We start from the raw sequence: 20,370 nt of genomic DNA, 5'->3' as shown, positions 1-20,370 counted from the left end.
ATATAATCCTCCGTGCTGTAATAGGCTTTCCTACAAAGCTCATCTTTAATGTACTTTTTGAATTTTCTATCATTCATTTCAAGAACACTTTTTGGTAATTTATTATAAAATCTTATACAATTAATTAGGAATGATTTCCCTACCTTAGCCAGCCGATGCGCTGGGATCGACAACTTGTAATTGTTCCGCAGTGATCTTCTAGTACATTCACCTACTTTTTTGAAAGCGTCTAAGTTTTTCCTAACGTGCATAATGTTATCGAAAATGTATTGTGAGGGCAATGTTAAAATATTAAGGGTTTTGAAAAAATCTCTAAGTGAATCTCTTTGTTTTAAGCCGTAGATGGCCCGAATTGCCCTTTTTTGTAGAATGAAAATAGTTTGTATGTCTGCTGCTGCTCCCCAAAGCAGCAGACCATAAGACATTAAACTATGAAAATAACTAAAATATACACAGTACAGACAGCACATTATGCGAATGAGACTATATCATGAAAGGCTAATCGAATGCATTTAGATGTAGAAAATTATTGCGCATGAGATTAAGACCATGTATCTTAATAATAATAGTTATATACAGAACAAAATACACAGATTGAGTTAGCCTCGAAATATGATTGAAACTCATATACACCGATCAAAGATTATATATTTTTATTATAAATACTTATGAGTATATAGATATATTAACATCCAAGACCCAGGGCAATCAGAAAAACTTTGTTTCTCAACATTCCCTGACCGAGATTCGCACCCGGGACCTACTGTATATATGTACGAGTATTCAGATTTTTTAATATTCATTCGGGTCAATGAAGGATAGCTCAAAATAGATCTATCAAAAAGTTCTATATTTATTATCCGCCTGCGCAATACGAAAAATCCGGTTAAGTCTCGTTCCAATAGGAAACTTCCAAAAAAAAATCTAAATCTTATCAAATTTCATCTTATTGACTCGGAAGTTTTTGAGATTTCGTGATCAAGGAATAAGCTTTTTTCGATTTTTATATAAACATATTTATGTAGATTTCTATCGGCTTTCATGTATGCGCCGGCGTCGCTTGCACGCGGAAAGCAATTACCTGCACATTCACCGGAAGTGTACTAGCTAATAGCCACAAAAGCGGTAAATGCAAATACGGCAATTTCATTTGCAGTTTCCACTGGGGATGAATGCACTGGCGTAATTAAGTGCACACGTTTGATGTCTACATCGCTGTTGGTACTTTATGGTACATTTATCTTAATGATTATATTAAATCTGTTTCAATTTTGAATAAATTTTGTTTGGAGGTTGTTTTATAACAAAGGAAAAAATTAATTTTATAGTAGAACAATTAACCAACTTAACTTCTTAACCGTATGAGGAAAATAAAAAGCATATAAATTCATAAATGGTATAAGTCCACTGGAATATTATGTTGTGTGTGTATGTGTTCATAGGCAACTTTAGATCAATGGAACATACCATAAATTCGCCTAAAAGAAGAATCGCAAGTTTATTAGCCTATCTCGTAGTCGCATTTTCTTCGTAGGCTTCAGTGTGTTTCATACACAATTCAGCCAATAAGAAAATTTCTCACGAGCTGGCAAAATCTCTCTCGTTTATGATTTCGTAGTCAGCAGAAGTTTCATACTTAGAAATATTTTAAGATACTGTGAAAGAAAAAATCTTTTCAAAGTATTTTAAATCATAGAATGGGATGAAAAGTGGAAATTGAATTATTTGCATTTAGTTTATTTCTAATAATTTGTACAATAATTTACTTACAATAATATATTAACTCTTAATTACTTATAATTTTTGTCCCCAATTTTAGCGAACCTTGTAAACTAAATTGTTTTTTAAACTATTACTTATATTGCTACAACATGAATACAAAATTTCATTTTATAACATTTCATTATTTCACGACATTTGTTAAATGTCTCACTAAAGATCAAACTGTACATACATTTTTAATATAAAACAAATGTGCAATAAATAGTATTTGATAAATAAACAACATTATTTCCGGTATCAAAGGCCAGAAGAAATTTCTCTAGAAATAAGTAGTGCCCTTGTACTGAATTTCTCCTTATTAAACGGTTTTATTTAGCTCACCCCGTTTGTTTTATTTATTTTAAGTTTTATTCTTATTTTCCTTGATGTACATAAATACATAAATGAAATAAATAAATAAAGGCCCCTCTTTCCACAATTTCCCAACACCACTGTAGCCCTTTATAATCTGAAATTGACGAGGTCGACAAAGAAATATAAGTAAATTATGCATTTTCCCGGCACGAGCCTTTTTACGACGCCATAAAGCACCTTGTCGGTGAAAGGAAAAAAAGAAAGACGCACGGTAAGTTAAAGTAACTTTAACGCTTAACGCTGTGGGGTTGACTATATAGGTACTATTGCTATAGGTTGGCAATAATTTATAACAACATCTGTAGTTGCTATCCTATAAAACGATTTATTAAAAATAGACGTATACGAAGAAGCTGCAAAATGTCCGAGAAGCATAACGATTGGTTTTATAGATTAAATTCTTTGTACCCTTCAACTTAATCTCAGTAATATCCACACCTATCTGGAGCGGAGCCCGGGGTGTCCTTTGATCATGGTCAGGTTGGGGTTGGATGGTGTCAAGTCTTAACACGAAGCGACTCCTGTATGACCTCCGCAAACATGGTTATTCATCCAGTTGCCGGGCAGATTTTCTCAAGATAGAATTCTATCATTAAACATCGTTTATAATCATGATCTATATTGAAATAGATAAATTTTGTAAAATAAAAGGGTGTAAAGTTAAGGTTATATGACATTTGATACAAACGTTTTGGTATTTGCCTCTTATTTAACTCCGCTCCGCCTTTACTTCTTCAGCCGAGGGTGTCAGTTCGACCGGACGAACGAAAGTTAAAGCTGCCCGGTCGCGCTCATTTGTATTCCAGGCGATAAATATACCGCTACATTGTTGTACACAGAACAGTGTCCAATAAAGCAAATATCCATTTTATCAATACTTGTACTTACTACGTCTATGCCTGAATCTCCGCCCGCGTAATAAGAAGCTTATTTATTTTCCATTTACGCGAGAATTTTGAAATATCCTCTTCTAAGACCATCCGTCCGTTCCCTGCATTTCTCAAGGAAGGAACGTACATGAAAAATAAAAATGCAGTGTACGTAAGCTGAAATTGTTTCAGTGTAGGAGAGTGGTAAGAAGAATATTATCATGTCTCGAAGTTCTCCACAAAAATGGAGCAAAAGGCAAAATGGGACACTGGCAAAAACTAGTAACAGTTATCATAATAAATTAAATTCTCGCATTACAGAGTTTTGACCAAATATCTGCAGTATTGGTACCTAAATGACAAAAAACAAAATGATGATGGAATGATACTTACTATAAATTCTTCCTTTCCGTTGTTCTGGATATTTTTACAATAATGACTTATGCATAAATGCGTTATAAAGTCAAGTATCAAATTATGCTAAACTATTTAACCTGGAAGTAGCATATCATCAAAACTTATTAAATATTGATTAATTTAAATAGGTAATCCTTATAACATTGTTTTTCATAAATAAATTAGCCTTCACGTATGTTAAAAATAAACTCAGTGGACATTCAGATAGAAAGCTGAAATGAAATGAAAAACAGGTACTGCGATGTTACTTAGTTGCAATAAATAATACTTCTTTAAATAGCGTAGGCATTCCGGGGTGTAGCTTTTTTCAAGGCCCTATCGACCTCGATTAAATATTTTTTTAGGTTCAAAACTTAAATATAATAAAAATACAAGCCATTAACGTGTTGAAAACATCCTATACACACAATATAATGGATTCGAGCTCGCAAACCAGAAATAACAGATATTAACAAAATAAAAACAGTATGGCGTTTCTTTGCCAACACTAACGCAGACGCTTACATTATATCCACAAAAATGACTTTCCAAAACAAACATTTGTCTGGTGAAAAAGGATGAGAGGTTGACCTTCAGACGCCTAAAAGGGCGCAGCGTCCTTGCACCTACGTCCTCCGCCCTTCGACCCGAATCCGTGTAGTATTTAATTAGTACTTTGTTGGATAACTGTAATGGTTTCGTTAAAGTACGTTTCCATTGAAGCGAAAACTTGGAAATCGATTCGAGAGCTGATGAAATTTCCATTTGTCATAATATCAATCACGATTTGCTGTTGAACAATAAACGCGCTAAAGAGAAAATTCACTTTAAATCCAATTTGATGGCGAGTTGTTACTTATGTTAATTTGAATATTTAATAGGAAACGGTGCCTGAAAAATCTATCACTTAGTTATTCAGATAGTAAAAATGACCAATAATACGGTAAGTATTGAAAATTCCCATGGAAACGAAGTCACGCATAGGATAGTTAAAGAAATAGATTTAGAATATAACATTTAACATTTTCCAGATATAAACGATAAAAAAATGAATAAATGTAAAAGAATAGAAATAATTTACCATCCACATAAAATCGGGCAGAACAAAAACGAACCAACAAGAAATCACCTAAAAGGATCTATAAAAAAAAAGCCATCATGACTGACAACAATCGATAGACACCAAAGCGACGTCATCGTGTCCTCGGACATCGATTACGTTTAGAAACCAATAAGCTCCAAGCTATCGGCAATGACAGCCCAACGGACGAAATAAGGGTACATCCGCGACCTCTAGACTTGTTCGCTGAAGGGCGGGGCGCCCTTGCACCGTTCAGGGCCAGGGCGCCAACAACGGGTGCACGCTCACAATGTTACGCCACGCTGTCTAGCCCTATATCAGTGTTGTCTGCATTTACGTCGGTCCTTTATTGAGGTAGGACCGATGCGCTTTTAGAAATTTGCCGAGTCAATATTTGATAAGGGTTTCTGTTACATTTCGTTTTTATTTTTTTGAAGCAGATTTATCTGAAGGTGAAAAAGTAACTAAAAGTGAAAAAGCTGAGTCACCGATTTAAACAATTAATCTCCAATTTATAAAATGCGCTTTTAAATATTTTGATGAAAATATGAAACCTTTATTATATAAATCAGGTCAGCCCTGATTTTTTTTCATACCATTTTATGTCAAGAATAAAGAGGGTCGAATGGACCAAAATATTGCGACGTGTGAAAACATTTCAGATAACTAATGCTAGTACACAACAAAGTTCTTATACCTATATTGTCTGAATTTGTGAGGACTTTTAATATTACGAACGTTAATATATGTAGCTGTAGTAACCACTCCGATGTACTCTGAAAAATATCTTTCTCCCGCACGTCTTTTACCTGTTTGGGGTAGGTTAGAACCGTTGTTGTGCTGCTAATTACCTTAGGCTATTTCAATCTTAATAAGACTAGATATTAATTCAGGTAAACGGTAAAAGTTCAAATACAAAAGTTACTTTTTCGGATAGTAATATCAATAGGAATTCTAGGTTCTTAAAGATGGAAAAAGTTCTTTCAATATTTGTGAGAAGAAATAATGTAAGTAGATTTTTTATTATTTAAATAGTTCTCTAAAAGCTTTGTTCCAGATTTGTTTAAACTTAAGAAATCAACAATAAACTTATTCAATATCAAATACCCGTCTTTTCAGCTGGCTCTCCATCGATTGCTCGCATTAGCAAACTTACCAAGATTTTAATAACCAAGTAAGCCCTTACTTGGACGTAACTAACTTACATTTTGCATGTGGACTTGGGATTCTTCTTATAGGCAATGGGCTCGTCGCAATCTGTCAATAATTAAATCTCAGTTCTATCAATAACTGAGCTGAACGTGTACTCGTGTGAACGTGTGTGTGAACTATGTCTACCTCGAAAGATAAATAGACGTGATTATATGGATATGAATTAAAAGCCAGCTATCTTGCCCCGTGTAAGAACTTTATTGCAACGTACATTTACGACCACTGTTCACTTTCTCTTCGTAATTTACCCGATAAGTACTAGGGTCGGTACTATATATTCGGTCGACAGAGACTTCATGTAATTAAATAATATACGATTATAAGAGATATGTAAAACAGTGATTAAGTATTTTTAACTAGTAAAGAAGATTGGTTACGCAAAAAGAGACTTCAAGGCATAATATTGGTAAAGAATGGACCAAAACATAGCTTACAGACCACAATCATTTTGAAAAAAGAACATTTTTTACCAAAGCCTATTGCATAATCTCCAACATAATAACTTTTGTTGGTTATGCCATCGCAGCTCATTGGACTAAAAGGTTCTACTCAAATAAATCATTTTACACACAGATTAATCAGTTTATTGTATCTTAGTAATAATTCCATTAGAAAGATTATATAATTTAATATATAATTTAAAGGTCATTCAAAGGTAGACTTTCACATAAATAAACACTTGACAGTTAATTAAGAAACAGTCTTATCAGATCTTGTTAACAGCAATGAAACAAATAAATTAGTTCTACCAACAGAACTGAGTAATTACAAGCACTTAAATTGACTTTAAGTTGTTTTCGTACTGAAATTATAGAAACAAAACAAAATAATATTTAGAAAGTCTTAACGAGAACTTAACCTGATCTTATTATATAATTGAAGTAGTATTCGTTTTAAAATAAAAATACAATAAGATTGCCGCGTTGAATTTGGATTGGATCAAATATTTTCACTTTCCGAAAGGGGTTAATCCACAGTAATATGATGATATAAATGTGAAAGTGTTTATTTGTCCGTCTTTTTCACCTAAAAACCACTGACCCCAATTTGACTTACGTATAGTGTGAAGTATGGAAAAGGATATAGGGTACTGTTCAAAAGGGCGGAGCCTCGGGCGAAAGCTAGTTATTATACATATTCGCCAATTTTTCTATTGATTTTGTTTGAGGAAACTAACCCATTATATATCCCTATCTAACTGGCGACTAGTTGGCGCCAGTATCTAACAATATTTATTGTTACAAACCAGATATAGATCAGTTTGTGGTTTTGAATTTAATGCGTAGTCGAGTCTGAATTCTGCGAGATTCATAGATTTAAAAGCTGAGATTTCTATGAAATCTATGCTGTGTATATCTTTGTCCCCCTTCAGACTGACACTTCGTTTTGGCTAGGCTGTTTTTATCTGTCTCAAGGAATGCTTTTTTCAGTTTCTTTGCACAAAACATAAACACAGAGGTAGAAAGCGATTACATCAAAGCACGTAAGTATCACACAAAAGAGTCACACTGGTTCTTTATACAAAAAAGGCGCCAAAAGATCCTCGAGTCCGAACAAAACAAGATACATTTCGCAACGGCTCTTGGAAGCGTGGTCTTGCGCAAATCGTGACGTCACCGCAGTTCCGGATTCACTTTCGCGTAAACTTTCACTCCACCCGTGCGACGAGCGCCGGCGCCGGTCGCGATCGACTCGTTTGTCGTGGCGCATCGATCACCATTATTGGCCAGTCATATTTGGATATTTTTTTTATACACAGATAACGTAAAATTTCACAATAAAGTGAGAAATGGATCAAGAATTCAAGACAAGCATAATTATAGCCCATAGATAGGAATGAATGCAATGGAAGAGTGCAGACTTTGGCTTAGCAGTGAGATTTGGATCATGAATCTAAAAAATATTACTTCATATTCATTCGTAATATTATCTTACCTGTGTAACAAATAAGTACCTATAACTAATGACTTGAGTAAAATAAGCAGATTAACATAACAATATCCATCCACATTCCGGGCAACTCTGGACAACAATTTAGTTAATTATAATAGCTCAAACGAGCCCATAAAGAGTCTCAAGGAAAACTACTGGCAGATGGCAAAAAAAAAACAGGTTGTAAAAAAAAAATATTGGGACATCACATTTAACCTTTGTAATATTTACCTACATGGCAACCGCGAAGTCAAATCGACGACCATTACGGAGCACGTGAATCGTTAAATTTGACTTTATCGTTAATTTATATTCTTTACGAGTATCTTATTCGCGTGAAAATTTCCCTTCTGCTTTATTAACGCAATACTCATGTATATTTTTATCACATATCTGTACGTTCGAATTTTAGTACCTGCCTACTTAAAAGTAACTTTCGCTTTCATTATTGGATATCGATGTAGTTTTATTAAAAAAGTATTTTATTTATTGAACCAAAGTAAAAACAAGGTTTCCATAGTAAAAACGTAAAAAAAAAATCTTTCCATCTTCATAAACTTATTCAAAACTTTTTGAGCTTCGAAACTTACTATTTACCAGGCAAACCAGTACAAAAGTCAAAGAGATCCAGATAAATTGGGTATGTTCTTTTTGATGTGACAAAAATCACACAGCTAAAAGACATACTGGTTAGGAGTCTGTATCATTATCATAAAAATGTTGGCGTCATTGTCGTCAGTACAACACAAACTTAAAAACCTTAAACCAATGAGGAAGCGCCTCCTTTCCTTATTTGGAGCATAAAGCAACGAATTAGCAAGGTCATCCTTGACTGGGCAGCTAATCCGGAACCTTGCGACACTATTAAGCCGCATAAAGGTCCAGATGAGATAAAAAGATTGTTATCACGTTAATACTACTTCTTGGTTTAAGCTGCTGCTGTATGGTCATTTATTTTTTGTTCATAGTTTTTTTTAACGGCATTCATGTTTGATTTAGTAATAGTAGTAGTAAGTAGTAGTAAGTAGTAGTAGTAGTAGTAAGTAGTAGTATGTAATAGTAGTGCAAAATATACATAATATTGAAAATAGTGCTTCACTTTTAGAAAATACAGCCTCTGGAAATGTTTATAAACTAATAGAACTAACTAGATTCGTATTTTGCTATAAAGAAAACTTTATTTCGAACATACAATTAGTTGCAGCGCTCGTGACTGTAATACCATACAATAAATTAGTACAGACATCGTGCAGTAAATTTATAACCGCAACAACAAAACAGGAATCAATACAATTAATTTTTAACTTCAGTATTACAGGCCATTTCCATAATAAATTTCTCCGATTGGCCGCTGTAACGGTTCAGACTACTAAAACAATTAATTACCGGGGCGACCGTCTTCCCACACTTTCCAACGCTATTGTGTTGGAGTGAGACAATTGCATCTCTTTTATTGTCATGCGGATTGCGCGAATCACGATGTTTTTGCTTTTGGATTTGTATTGGTGTTGAACTGTTGACTTTCATTTGTATTAGGCACGATTCGAAGGCACGCGTGAACCCTTTGTTGGGTCGCCGCGGGCGATGTCAGGTTTTGGCCGATCGGCGCCATTTTAAATTTACCATGACCGGAGACATTACCGAATGGAGAACTATAAGCATTATAATCATGAATTATGATTTTCACATTAAAAAGCTGCATTGTAATCGTATTTGAACTAAAATAGCCATTATGATATAACCTCTAAAAATAAAAAGAACAAACAAGTTAACAAAAAGTTTACTATAACAGATACAGAACAAATGAAGCAATATAGTATTTGTCAATTTAAATTACCTACCAAACCTGAGTAAAAAGATCTGTACCGTAGCGTAATAACCGCAGACCGCAATGAATTGTCAATATTAATTCATGAAAAAAAATAAGATCGTTTCGAGACTAAGCTTTTACTTTAGATAAAAATTAAGAATTAAACTTATAAAAAGCAAAATTTGCACTTAACTTGAGAACCATATTTCTTTTAAAAAAACACCTTACACCCTTATTAAGATACGCATTTATAAGTGTAACACGACAATTTGTACGCGTGACAGAAAAGTCTACTCTTGCTATTCTTAGTAAAAATATTCCATATTCAATTTAGACACTGCTATTTGTCGTAGACAAAAGTCCACGGGTCACGACGCCTTGAACGCTCAATTAGAGTAACCCGGTTTACAAAAGTCATGTTTATTGAAAATGGACCAGCAAAATCACTTTCACGAAAATTTCATCGGATACCAAATGAGGCCCTGGTGACCTTTTGTGATTGCTCCGAAATAATGTAATCGTGGATTGCATTGCGAAGATCTCGATTTTGATTAGAATCTATAAATTGAATTATGATTTATCTATGAGGCAACATTAAAAGACGTTAATAGTTTTTGGTCCGATGGGTTTAGGAGATATCCGTGCCACTTTGACTTAAATGGTGTACGGTTGAGACGAAAAAATAAAATTGTTTCCCATACTAAGGGCTCGTACACAAAACTGCAGTGCGACGCTATGCGAATTCGATAAGCTGATCAACCAATTTGCATGGAAGAATAAAAAAAATATGTTAATGTAATTTGTGTGAAATAAAGATAAAAAAAAATTATATTGCTATTTATTTGTACGAAAAGCTTCACAGTTTCAACGTCCTAAAATGCTGTGAAAGCCTTCCTTAACGGACCAATAATTCACCGTGTATAAAAAAAACCCACTTACCTTGCAAATTGTCCAGCATATACGTCAACAGCTTTGAGGTGCCGTTGCAGTCGTTGTAAATGGATAACATCTCCTTGCTCAGCGGGTTCCCTTGCAGCCCCAACATCTGAAGGTGGAACAGTTTCCCGAGCTCGTATGGCAACACTCGCAGGTAATTGTTGTGGAGGTGCAGCTCTCTGGAAGGGAATTGGAAGGTTAGTTTGGAAAGAACGTTTGTTAGGATCAGTTTGTCTTTGCAAAATATTAGACTTTATTGGCGTTCGGAGTCCGATCCTTGGTAGCCCGTTAAACGTATTGATTTTATTCTGTTTACAAATATATTAGAAATGTGGACAAGAGTAGAGTAGAGGTCGTCGTAGTCGAGTGGTCAAGTATAAGATTGAAGTAGGAGACATTTTAAGGTCCTTTTCATTACTTTAAATACGATCGATGCTCTAATGGTGAGAAAAACTGAAGAAACCTACGCAATTCAAGCAAATGAATTTGGACCCACGATCCAAGCAAGATTAGGGTCCTCTATCTAAAGGCTCCCAGTCACATAAGTGAGATGGTAGCCGCTCCGTGTACTACAGTTCTCGAAAGGAATCGGTTCTATCTAATAAGGTTCTATTGGTGTTTAGTCTGTTTGACTAATCACTAAAAGGATGATGATAAACCTTTGATCAAGTATATAATATATATAATAATATTTGAACTAAGAAATGGTGCATTGCACAATAAATATTGACTCGCTATATATTGTGAAAACTTTGAATTTGTTTTTAACTGAAAGTCAACGTCAACAAATGTCCTAGCAGCTGGTGTCGATAAGACTCTCCGACGATAATAATAAAAAGGCACAGTCACTCAACATATTAAAAAATAATGAATTTAAACTCCTCTCAACTTGAGCACCTTTTCTTAGTTTATGTAAGTTTATTTATTAATAAGTTTACACATATTAGTGGGTAAGGACATGTTTATTATTTGTATTTATGTTAGTATATTATTACTGCTAATAACACAGCGACTTGCCGCTTTGGTAAGTTACTTATCTATGTAGTTACTTTATTGTTTACCGGTCTGCTATTGCAAGTGATTTATTTCTCTAACTATATAATATTTCTTGTAACTGTGTAAATATCTGTGCAATAAAGATATTACAAACAAACAAACTCTCACAAAATCCAAATTTTACATAGAAACTTGTTGAAATGTGTTAAAATTCGCTAACGGTGTATAATCCTTGAAACCGCAAATCTGCCTATTGAAAGAACGAAAACCTTCTATTGTTATTCAATGACATGTTGATTTCTCACCTACAGTTTCCTACATACCTAGTTAAGTCATGGTCATGGCGAAGCCACGAAGAAAGAATGTGATACCTACAATAACATATTTTTTACTTATACATACTATAATTACGTCTTTTTTCCATACATGTTAGTCAGACCAACAGTCTGAAAGGCCACGTTCAGCCGCGTGACAAAACAATGGAATAGATATTTTTTTATTTTTAAAAATAAAATTCTAAAATATAAAGTGGAGTGCTAGATTCAACCTACTACTATTTGAATCTCAATACTATCATTAAACCTTGCAACAAACCAAATAAAAAAAGAAATACGAAACCTCAATGTGACAGATGTACTTTGATCATCTGAACATATAACCCTTTCTGCATTGATAATTCGCAATTGATTATTCGATGAAAACACGAAGGACCATAAATAGATATTTTCGGGTGAGAAATAGCTGCATTTTTATATTCATCTTTACAAGATGATTTCACATCTTAAGCAAACAAAATCGCCTCTAACATCAGCGTAGATTAGGTAGCACAACATAACAATATCTCGAAAATTTTGCTCGCGTCATGTTTACAAATAAACGCCAATTTACATAGTTATCATAACACGCGAGTTCAACGACCTTACATACCTAAACACTTCTTTTGTTTTTCAAATATTGTTCGTACGTTGATCGTATTTTGCGCACTACTTGCGAGTTGCGAATACATTGTTAAGATGGTATGCTTATGTACGTCTAACTTGCTTTAAGATACTATACATATAATTATTCCTTACGGTGTAGACATCAGGGTGGACAGAACCCGTAGTTTAAAAAAAGACCGAAAGGCCACGTTCAGCTATATGGCTAAATAATGGAACTGAGATATAAATAGCGACAGGTTGCGAACCCATCGCCTAAAAAAATCCCAAGTTATCAGCAATGGAAGCTAATTTTTGATGTATATTGAGGGATTATTGTCAACTGTTTTACGTACTAAAGAGTTTTCAGTCAATTTGACAAATCCAAATCTGAAGCATAGAGTGTGAAGAAACACAAAAAGCTTGGCGAGTAAAGCAGACACGTTGTCAAGGAGAAATTACTTTTTAAGAAATTTGAATTTCCTTTAGAAAACAGTGACCATACTCAAGCATTGTCCCTGTCTTTTTACACCAGTCATACAAATATCATCATTGCTTTTCAAAAATCATCCCACTTTCACACTTTTTAAAATGTTTAGAAACATTTTCATAATGTAAAAACAAAATAACTAAGGTAGTATAATATGCATTCATATAATAATATCTTTTACAATTTACTTATTGAACATATCCTCTTAAACATTTGCGACGCATTCGTGCACGTTCGATTTTAAATTTCCATTAAAAAGCTGCGTTTAAGGACGAATGTAGCATAAAATGTCACTTTATAAGCAATGACGTAGTTTATATGTTTACAGCATTTATGGTTAACAAACATTACGCATTAGTTGAAATTTAAATGTAAGAGTTACAAAAAAAATTAAGGTTTTAATCTATTAGTTTACATTTTGCTTAGTATAGAATTAATATTGCACCCCAGTACCGAAGCATAGAGATGGAGTGTTCAACCGGGAAGACGCAAAAAGAATAAGATATAATTTAAATGACTAAAAAATTATACACACAAAAATAATAGTTATTGAGTTAGTGAAAAAAACACCTTTTCGTGGAAACTGGGGACTTGGAGAAGACCTTTAGACTTTTAATTGTCGTAGTGAAGTGAGCCATTAAACTTCTTCAGAACACAACTTTACCATAGTCCCATATATAATACACACATCCACATCCCCTGATTACGAAATCCGCGTTCCAGAGTTACAAAAAAAAACAGCCTACCTTTTTAAATATTAGAATAGGTAAAGTACACATAGACTGATAAGCGATACATACAATAAAAAGAAATGCGTTGATTTAGGCTGATAAGTAAAAAAAAACACATTAGGGTCAACGTAAACAAACAGAATGGAGATAAAAATACACCGTCACGAACATTTAGAGACTATCTTTCTTATCGTGCCCATGTGGTTCGGAGGCAGAGTGGAATGGAACCACTTTAATTTTATTCTGTGGTTGTCATAAAAGTACTAAGCATTGCATCAAATATGAGATTCTGAGACGGTCTTGCTTTACGAACAACTACAAAAATTGCCCTTAAAACCAATGCTATTGAGAATAAATCGGGAATACGCTTTAGATTATAGTGAGATGTGTGGGCGATAAATTATCTGGTATTGTTCAAGGTACACACGGCTCAAGGGATATCTCGGTCCATTTAACCAGTCAAGGCGAGGTAGCACAAACTCCTGAGTCCCACCGTACATCAGCAAAATTTTCTGTGCAAGTTTAGTTCAAGAATCCGATCAGCTTTTTAAATAAATTTAAAGCGAATCAAATAAATACGTGACAAATCACAAAGACAGGGTTCGAAACTTCTGTTATAGAATAATTTTAATAATATATCTATACTAATATTATGAAGCTGAAGAGTTTCTTTGTTTGTCTGAAATTCTTTTTGTAATGAATAGACCATTTATCGAGGAGGGCTTTAGGCTATATAACATCACACTGCAACTATTAGGAGCGAAGAAATAATAGAGAATGTGAATAAAATCGGGGAAAATTATTTATCCTTGAGGGCTTCAATGATGCCCAAAACAATTATTCCACGCCGACGACGTCGCGGGCACAGCTAGTCTATACTATTATAAAGCTGATGTTTGTTTGTTTTAACGCGCTAATCTCAGAAACTACTGGTTCGAATTTAAAAATTATTTTTTGTTGAATAGACCATTTATTGAGGATGGCTTTATACATTTTATACATTGGCCGAAATGAAAACGTTCTCATATGACTTGAAATTTATTTCGAAATGTGTGTCCCAACTGATAATTTCATCAAATTCTGAAAAGTCGACGAGTTATAATGACAACAACGGTATCACTCACACATGAGACATAGTGTTGTGACATTCATTGTGCAAATAAAATTTCAGCTTTCTAGCTATTACAGTTTACGAGATACAGCCTGTTGACAGACGGACGGACATGCAGGAAGACAGTGGAGGCTTAGTAATAGGGTCCCGTTTTTACCGTTTAGGTACGGAACCCTAAAAACCAAGCACAATATAACATTCAACTGAGGGACGATGATTTGCAAATAAAAGTATTCAATGTTTGGAGATAGCAGCGAGGACACGTGGTTATAATAATCTACATTTATTTATACTTCGAATACAAAAGATAAGATACCATACTACAATCTTAACCTTATGTTTATGAACAAGATAAGATACGTATTTAACTAAAGTATTGTTAAGGAACTAACTGTAATGTTGTAGACAAAAATAAAGTTCATTTTTATTTTTTCATTATTTCTTTATTTAATATGTGGAAAGACCCTGTTCTGCCCGCCCAGCTACGGCAGACCGGACCGTGATGTAGGACTCGAACTCGCCAAAACCACACGGTGCCAACGCAAACCATATTTGTATCGGGAGTGTGGAGCGAGATCAGTACACAGGTAGGGTGACCAGTTCAGACCTTTTCATCATCCCACTTGCGGAAGGCGCATTTGGCACGCTATCAACCCGATGGCCGTTTCGCCGACCAGCGGAATCCTACGTCTACCACCCGACCGGTCCGCAACATGAAAAGATCCTGACTTATCATTGGCTTAACCAAAGCTACTGAACTGATTCTGCTGTAATATACAATGCATTTATCCATATATGTATATGATATCACGTCTTTATCCCTTACTAGACAGGGGAAGACAGAGCCAACAGTACCGAAAAGAAAGCTTATTAGCATCACACAAATGTAACTTACACTAAAGTACTTAGTTAAAGTAAAACAGTTACAAATACAATAGTACAAACAGTTGCCTAAATTGTAATACTAATATGACGTCCACTCGGCTGGTGTCGAGGCATTTCGCTCGTGTTCGGGGAACACCGGTCAACCATGAAGTAGGTACCACTAAATAAGTAGATAGAGAGCCAAATATCAATACTCGAAAACCACTTTTAGTTGGATAACTGAATGGTGGAACTGAGATTCAGTTACTCGGATAAATACAGGTCGCGGGATTCTTTTAGGCTGTGGGCTAGACCTAGCCTTTTTAAAATATTGAGTAGATCGAGAAGCACCTGGTATACTATATTCTTTTGTTTCCAGAAGACAAGCATAAGAGCAGCTAGAGAATATTGGTTAGAAAGAAAAAAAAGCAGAATAGCCCATGGATAATTCTGGCCCAGTAACTATCGCTGTTTCGCTTGTTATTATAACGCAAAACGGGACAGCGTTAGTTATTTCGCGAGCGAGATAAAAACGGTGTCGCGCGTGCTATGCTATGGAGGCGGATGTTTTATCGTAAAATTTTATTCGAAGATGAAGTACGATGCTAGAGCGAAGATACAATAAAGCATTCACATTTACTGTATAAGGGTGCCCTATCTCCGCTGGCAAGGAACACAGCTTACTGTTCGAGAGGTCTAAAGTGTAAAGGTTGAACAACTAGCTGTTATCAGGGAAAATATGTGCATTATGAGAGACTGGTGGTCACCCGCGGCTTCGCCCGCAGAAGTATAAAAATATTACTGTGATTTTGTGAACAACCTCCCGATGTAAAACGTATAAAAGCTACATTAGCGCCATCTTTTTTAAAATATTCAATAGCGTCACATAGGTATTGTCAAATAGCGCCATCTACTGATGAATAGCTTTCTAGTAATTTAACGAGGTTTCTCATAAAAATAAGATAATTTACCGATCTTATGGGTAACTAGCATTTACCCGCAACTTCATCCGCGTGAATTTAGCACCACCTACAAAAGAATACAGATTTGTCGCAAATCTCACGGAAAGTATAGTTTTTACCGGGATGAAAGGTACCCTATGTCTTTTTAGTGATTCTTAATCTAAATATAAAACGTCCCCAAGGGATTTATATTTAAAAAGATATACATATAGTCACGTCTATTGTCTTGTAAACACCGAAAGGCCACGTTCATCTGTATGGCTTTAAGATGAAACTTAGATTCAAATACTGACAGGTCGCTAGCCTATCGCCTACGAAAAGAATCCTAAGTTTATTGGTCTATCCCTTAGTCGCCTTTTACGATATCCATGGGGAAAAGATAGAGTGGTCCCATTCTTTAGTGCCGGGAATCACACGGTTAAAATTCATATTAGCATGTTTAATAATGACAAGAGAGAAAAATCTACACACTACACGAAGCGTTCACCTCAACTGTATAAGATCCCCTAGTTCGGCGGGCAGCGAGCGCAGCTTATTGTTCGAGATGTCCAGGGTATGAAGGTTGACCAACTGGCTGATGTCGGGCGGCATCCGCTGCAGGGAGTTGTCGTTCAGGTACAGCGCTGTCAGGTGCGTCAGTTGGAACAGTTGGGGCGCCAGTGCGCGCACACCTCCTGTTACCTGGAATGAGAATATTCCGAGTTTATGATAATGATAAGAGAAAATTCATGGACAAAAGGGAAAAGTTGGTTCAGAGAGTTGCATATGTACATACATACATATGGTCACGTCTATATCCCTTGCGGGGTAGACAGAGCCAGCAGTCTCGAAAAGACTGATAGGCCACGTTCAGCTGTTTGGATTAATGATAGAATTGAGATTCTAGTAATAGGTTGCTAGTCCATCGCCTAAAAGAAGAATTCCAAGTTTTAAACCTATCCCTTAGTCACCTTTTACGACATCCATGGGAACGAGGAGTGGTCCTATTCTTTTTTATAACGTGCCGGGAACCACACGGCATTGATAATGGTAAGAGAAAATTCATGGACAAAAGGGAAAAGTTGTTTCAGAGAGTTTGTAATCAAAACCAACCAAAATTTGCCTCAAATCAGTATTAATTAGGTAGACATTAACAAAAACGAAGCTAAAGAATCTAATCAGAAACAATAAAACCGTTTTAAAGAAAAATTGGCATATGGTGCCGTGTGGTTCCCGGCATTTTAGAATCGAACTACTCCATCTCTTGCCATGCCATGCCATGAAAGGAAAGAGATCAACTTGTCGTCTTTCTTCTGGTCTTTGGTGAGCTTGTGAACAAAAGTGTGTGTGAAAAAAAAATTTCGAATTGGTTCAATAGCTAATATACCTATAAAACCAATTAGAAATAAAAATTGACATACATATGGTCACGTCTATATCCCTTGCGGGGTAGACAGAGCCATCAGTCTTGAAAACACTGAATGGCCACGTTCAGCTATTTGGCTTAATGATAGAATTGAGATTCAAATAGTGACAGGTTGCTAGCCCATCGCCTAAAAAAGAATCCCAAGTTTGTAAGCCTATCCCTTAGTCGCCTTTTACGACATCCATGGAAAAGAGATGGAGTGGTCCTATTCTTTTTTGTATTGGTGCCGGAAACCACACGGCAAAAGAAATTTAGTATATAAATTTATTGTTAAATCTTAGATGTTAAATCGATAGGCATGCCACTAACACAAATAACCTGACCCCAATGTGCCAGGGTTTTCTAGTTGCCCAAATGTGTAAAATTATATAACTACTAGGTACTTAACTTACCTAATGTACGTCTTTATATGGATACTTATGTTTTTTTTTATAAAATAGTCGATAGACGCATCTTATTGGATTTAGTAAGTTAGAGCCAGAGTGAGACAACTAGTTATTACTATTTGACTTCTTTTTTCAAACAAAAGGGTTTCCAATTCATTGTAGTGTGTAAATATTTAATCTGGGTGAATTTTAAACACACAAATTATGCGTTGATTTGTGCATTTTTATTCAAATTATGTATCAGTTTGACCGCTAAAACGGGCAAGTTATTCATGAAACCTGATCTATAAATCGTATGCAACCATTTACGGGTCATTCACACGATATTTTGGTCTCAATACGTTTGTTTGATAAATAAACATTTGGCAGCAAAACGTTATTTAGTGTTTTGATAACTCGATGAGTGATTTGATCCAACAACAGCTTATATATAGTGCTTAATTACTTTTACCAGTTCAAACCGGAATTAGAATGAAAACAAAAGATCATGCCGGGGTTCCGATTCTATGGGAATTTTCGAAATAATTAATCGGTAAATAAACACAGAACTTTGTGTTAGTAATTGTGTTCTAACTGACAAATAAGTAATAAGCTTAACAACTAACAGTAGTTTGAGCCCCAAGCAAGTTTCGTAAAATTGTAACAAATTGATTGAAGGAGATGGAGTGGTCCTTTTCTTTTTTCTATTAGTGCCGGGAACCACACGGCACTTATAATAACGTATAAGCTTAACAACTAGCACTAGTTTGAGCCCCAAGCAAGTTTCGTAAAATTGTAACAAATTGATTGAAAGAGATTGAGTGGTCCTATTCTTTTTTCTCTAGGTGCCGGGAACCACACGGCAATTATGTATAAAATTTAATTCATAAAATTACTAAACACTAGCAGTAGTTCGATAGGCTTGTAACAATAACAAGGTTTAAGAAAATAATAATATCCACCTGTTCAAGGATTATTATTTCTACAAAGAAGTCATATCAAAGTGGAATTACATTAATAAAACACGTGTTTTCCTCAGAATTATTAAGGACACACGCATGAAATGCCACGTAAGGTCAAGCCTGATAATAAGACTAGAAAAACTTCGTACTGTGACTACCTGTTGTTATCATTTTGTACGTGACTGTTCTGATTAACTATTTGTAGGAAGTATAGTCTTAAAGTTAGTTATTCACTACAGAAGACAAAAGGAGAAAAGAGAGATATAATCAGTTTAAAAGTACTATATTGTTGGACATAAAATAAAAATATTTGATAAAAAAAATATAATCTCTGACATTTTTTCCTAACCAATCAAACCGTTGCTATGACGTACATAAATAGGTTGTCTACACTATTTACTTTTTTTTTTTGCCTGTCAGTAATATAATATGAGACTAATATAAGCATGTTTCTCTTTTCGTCTATGATTCAATGAAAACAACAATAATTTTAATTTAGGATAATTTTAATAAAAGTTTTTTTAAGTTTTTTAAAGTTAAATTTAGAACCAGGAGACTTGTTTTTTTTTAAATGTACCTTATTCATAATTTAACACATGGCGCATCAAACCTAGGACTCCAAATATCATAGATGGATAATTTAACTATTTCTTCGATAACCTCCATGGCATAGCATTATGGAGATCCTTGAATTTATAAAAAAGAACTGGAAGTTCAATGCGCTAGCGCGAGCTGTTATGTATGTTTGAATTGTTTCTTCAGATAATTAAATGTTATATTTATTTTGTCTTTATATGTGACGAATTCACGGCACAAGCAAGATCTTCATAAAGGCGATTTTTTATTAACAACGATACCAAACAGGTAAAGTTAAAAACCTATTAAAGTTATAGGGGTACAGTGTCTGGGGTACCCCACAGATATTATAGGTACAGATAGGCAATAATAACTCTCATTCTTATTATATTAACTATGGGCACTGACTAGAGCTGCAAAGACAGAGTTTTTCTACATTTTAACAGTTAATTAAATAACTCTACTCAAAGGTAATACTTTATAAATTAATTTATTTTACTTTTCATTTATTTTTCAGAAAAAGTTCTTTCAGTCACTCAAACGGCTTGCACCCGTCCACTTCTTTTTCTACTCAACAAGCATTGTTCACACAATCACAAGGTGATTACGTTCGTTTAAT

General features: G+C 34.8%; 1 protein-coding gene across 1 annotated transcript in view; it reads right to left on the bottom strand.

Annotated features, from left to right (window-relative positions):
* Nucleotides 1-20,370, bottom strand: part of LOC106133101 (CCR4-NOT transcription complex subunit 6) — a 140,239-nt gene that overhangs the window by 117,220 nt on the left and 2,649 nt on the right. Inside the window, exons 3-4 of the mRNA XM_060946030.1 lie at nucleotides 16,931-17,124; nucleotides 10,376-10,551 (exon numbers count right to left, since the gene is read on the bottom strand). Coding sequence (XP_060802013.1) covers nucleotides 10,376-10,551; nucleotides 16,931-17,124 — 370 coding nt within the window. The remainder of the gene's footprint in view (nucleotides 1-10,375; nucleotides 10,552-16,930; nucleotides 17,125-20,370) is intronic.

This window comes from Amyelois transitella, chromosome 10 (genome assembly GCF_032362555.1).
Source record: "Amyelois transitella isolate CPQ chromosome 10, ilAmyTran1.1, whole genome shotgun sequence".
Lineage (NCBI taxonomy): Eukaryota > Metazoa > Arthropoda > Insecta > Lepidoptera > Pyralidae > Amyelois > Amyelois transitella.
This window is presented reverse-complemented; position numbering and strand designations above follow the sequence as displayed.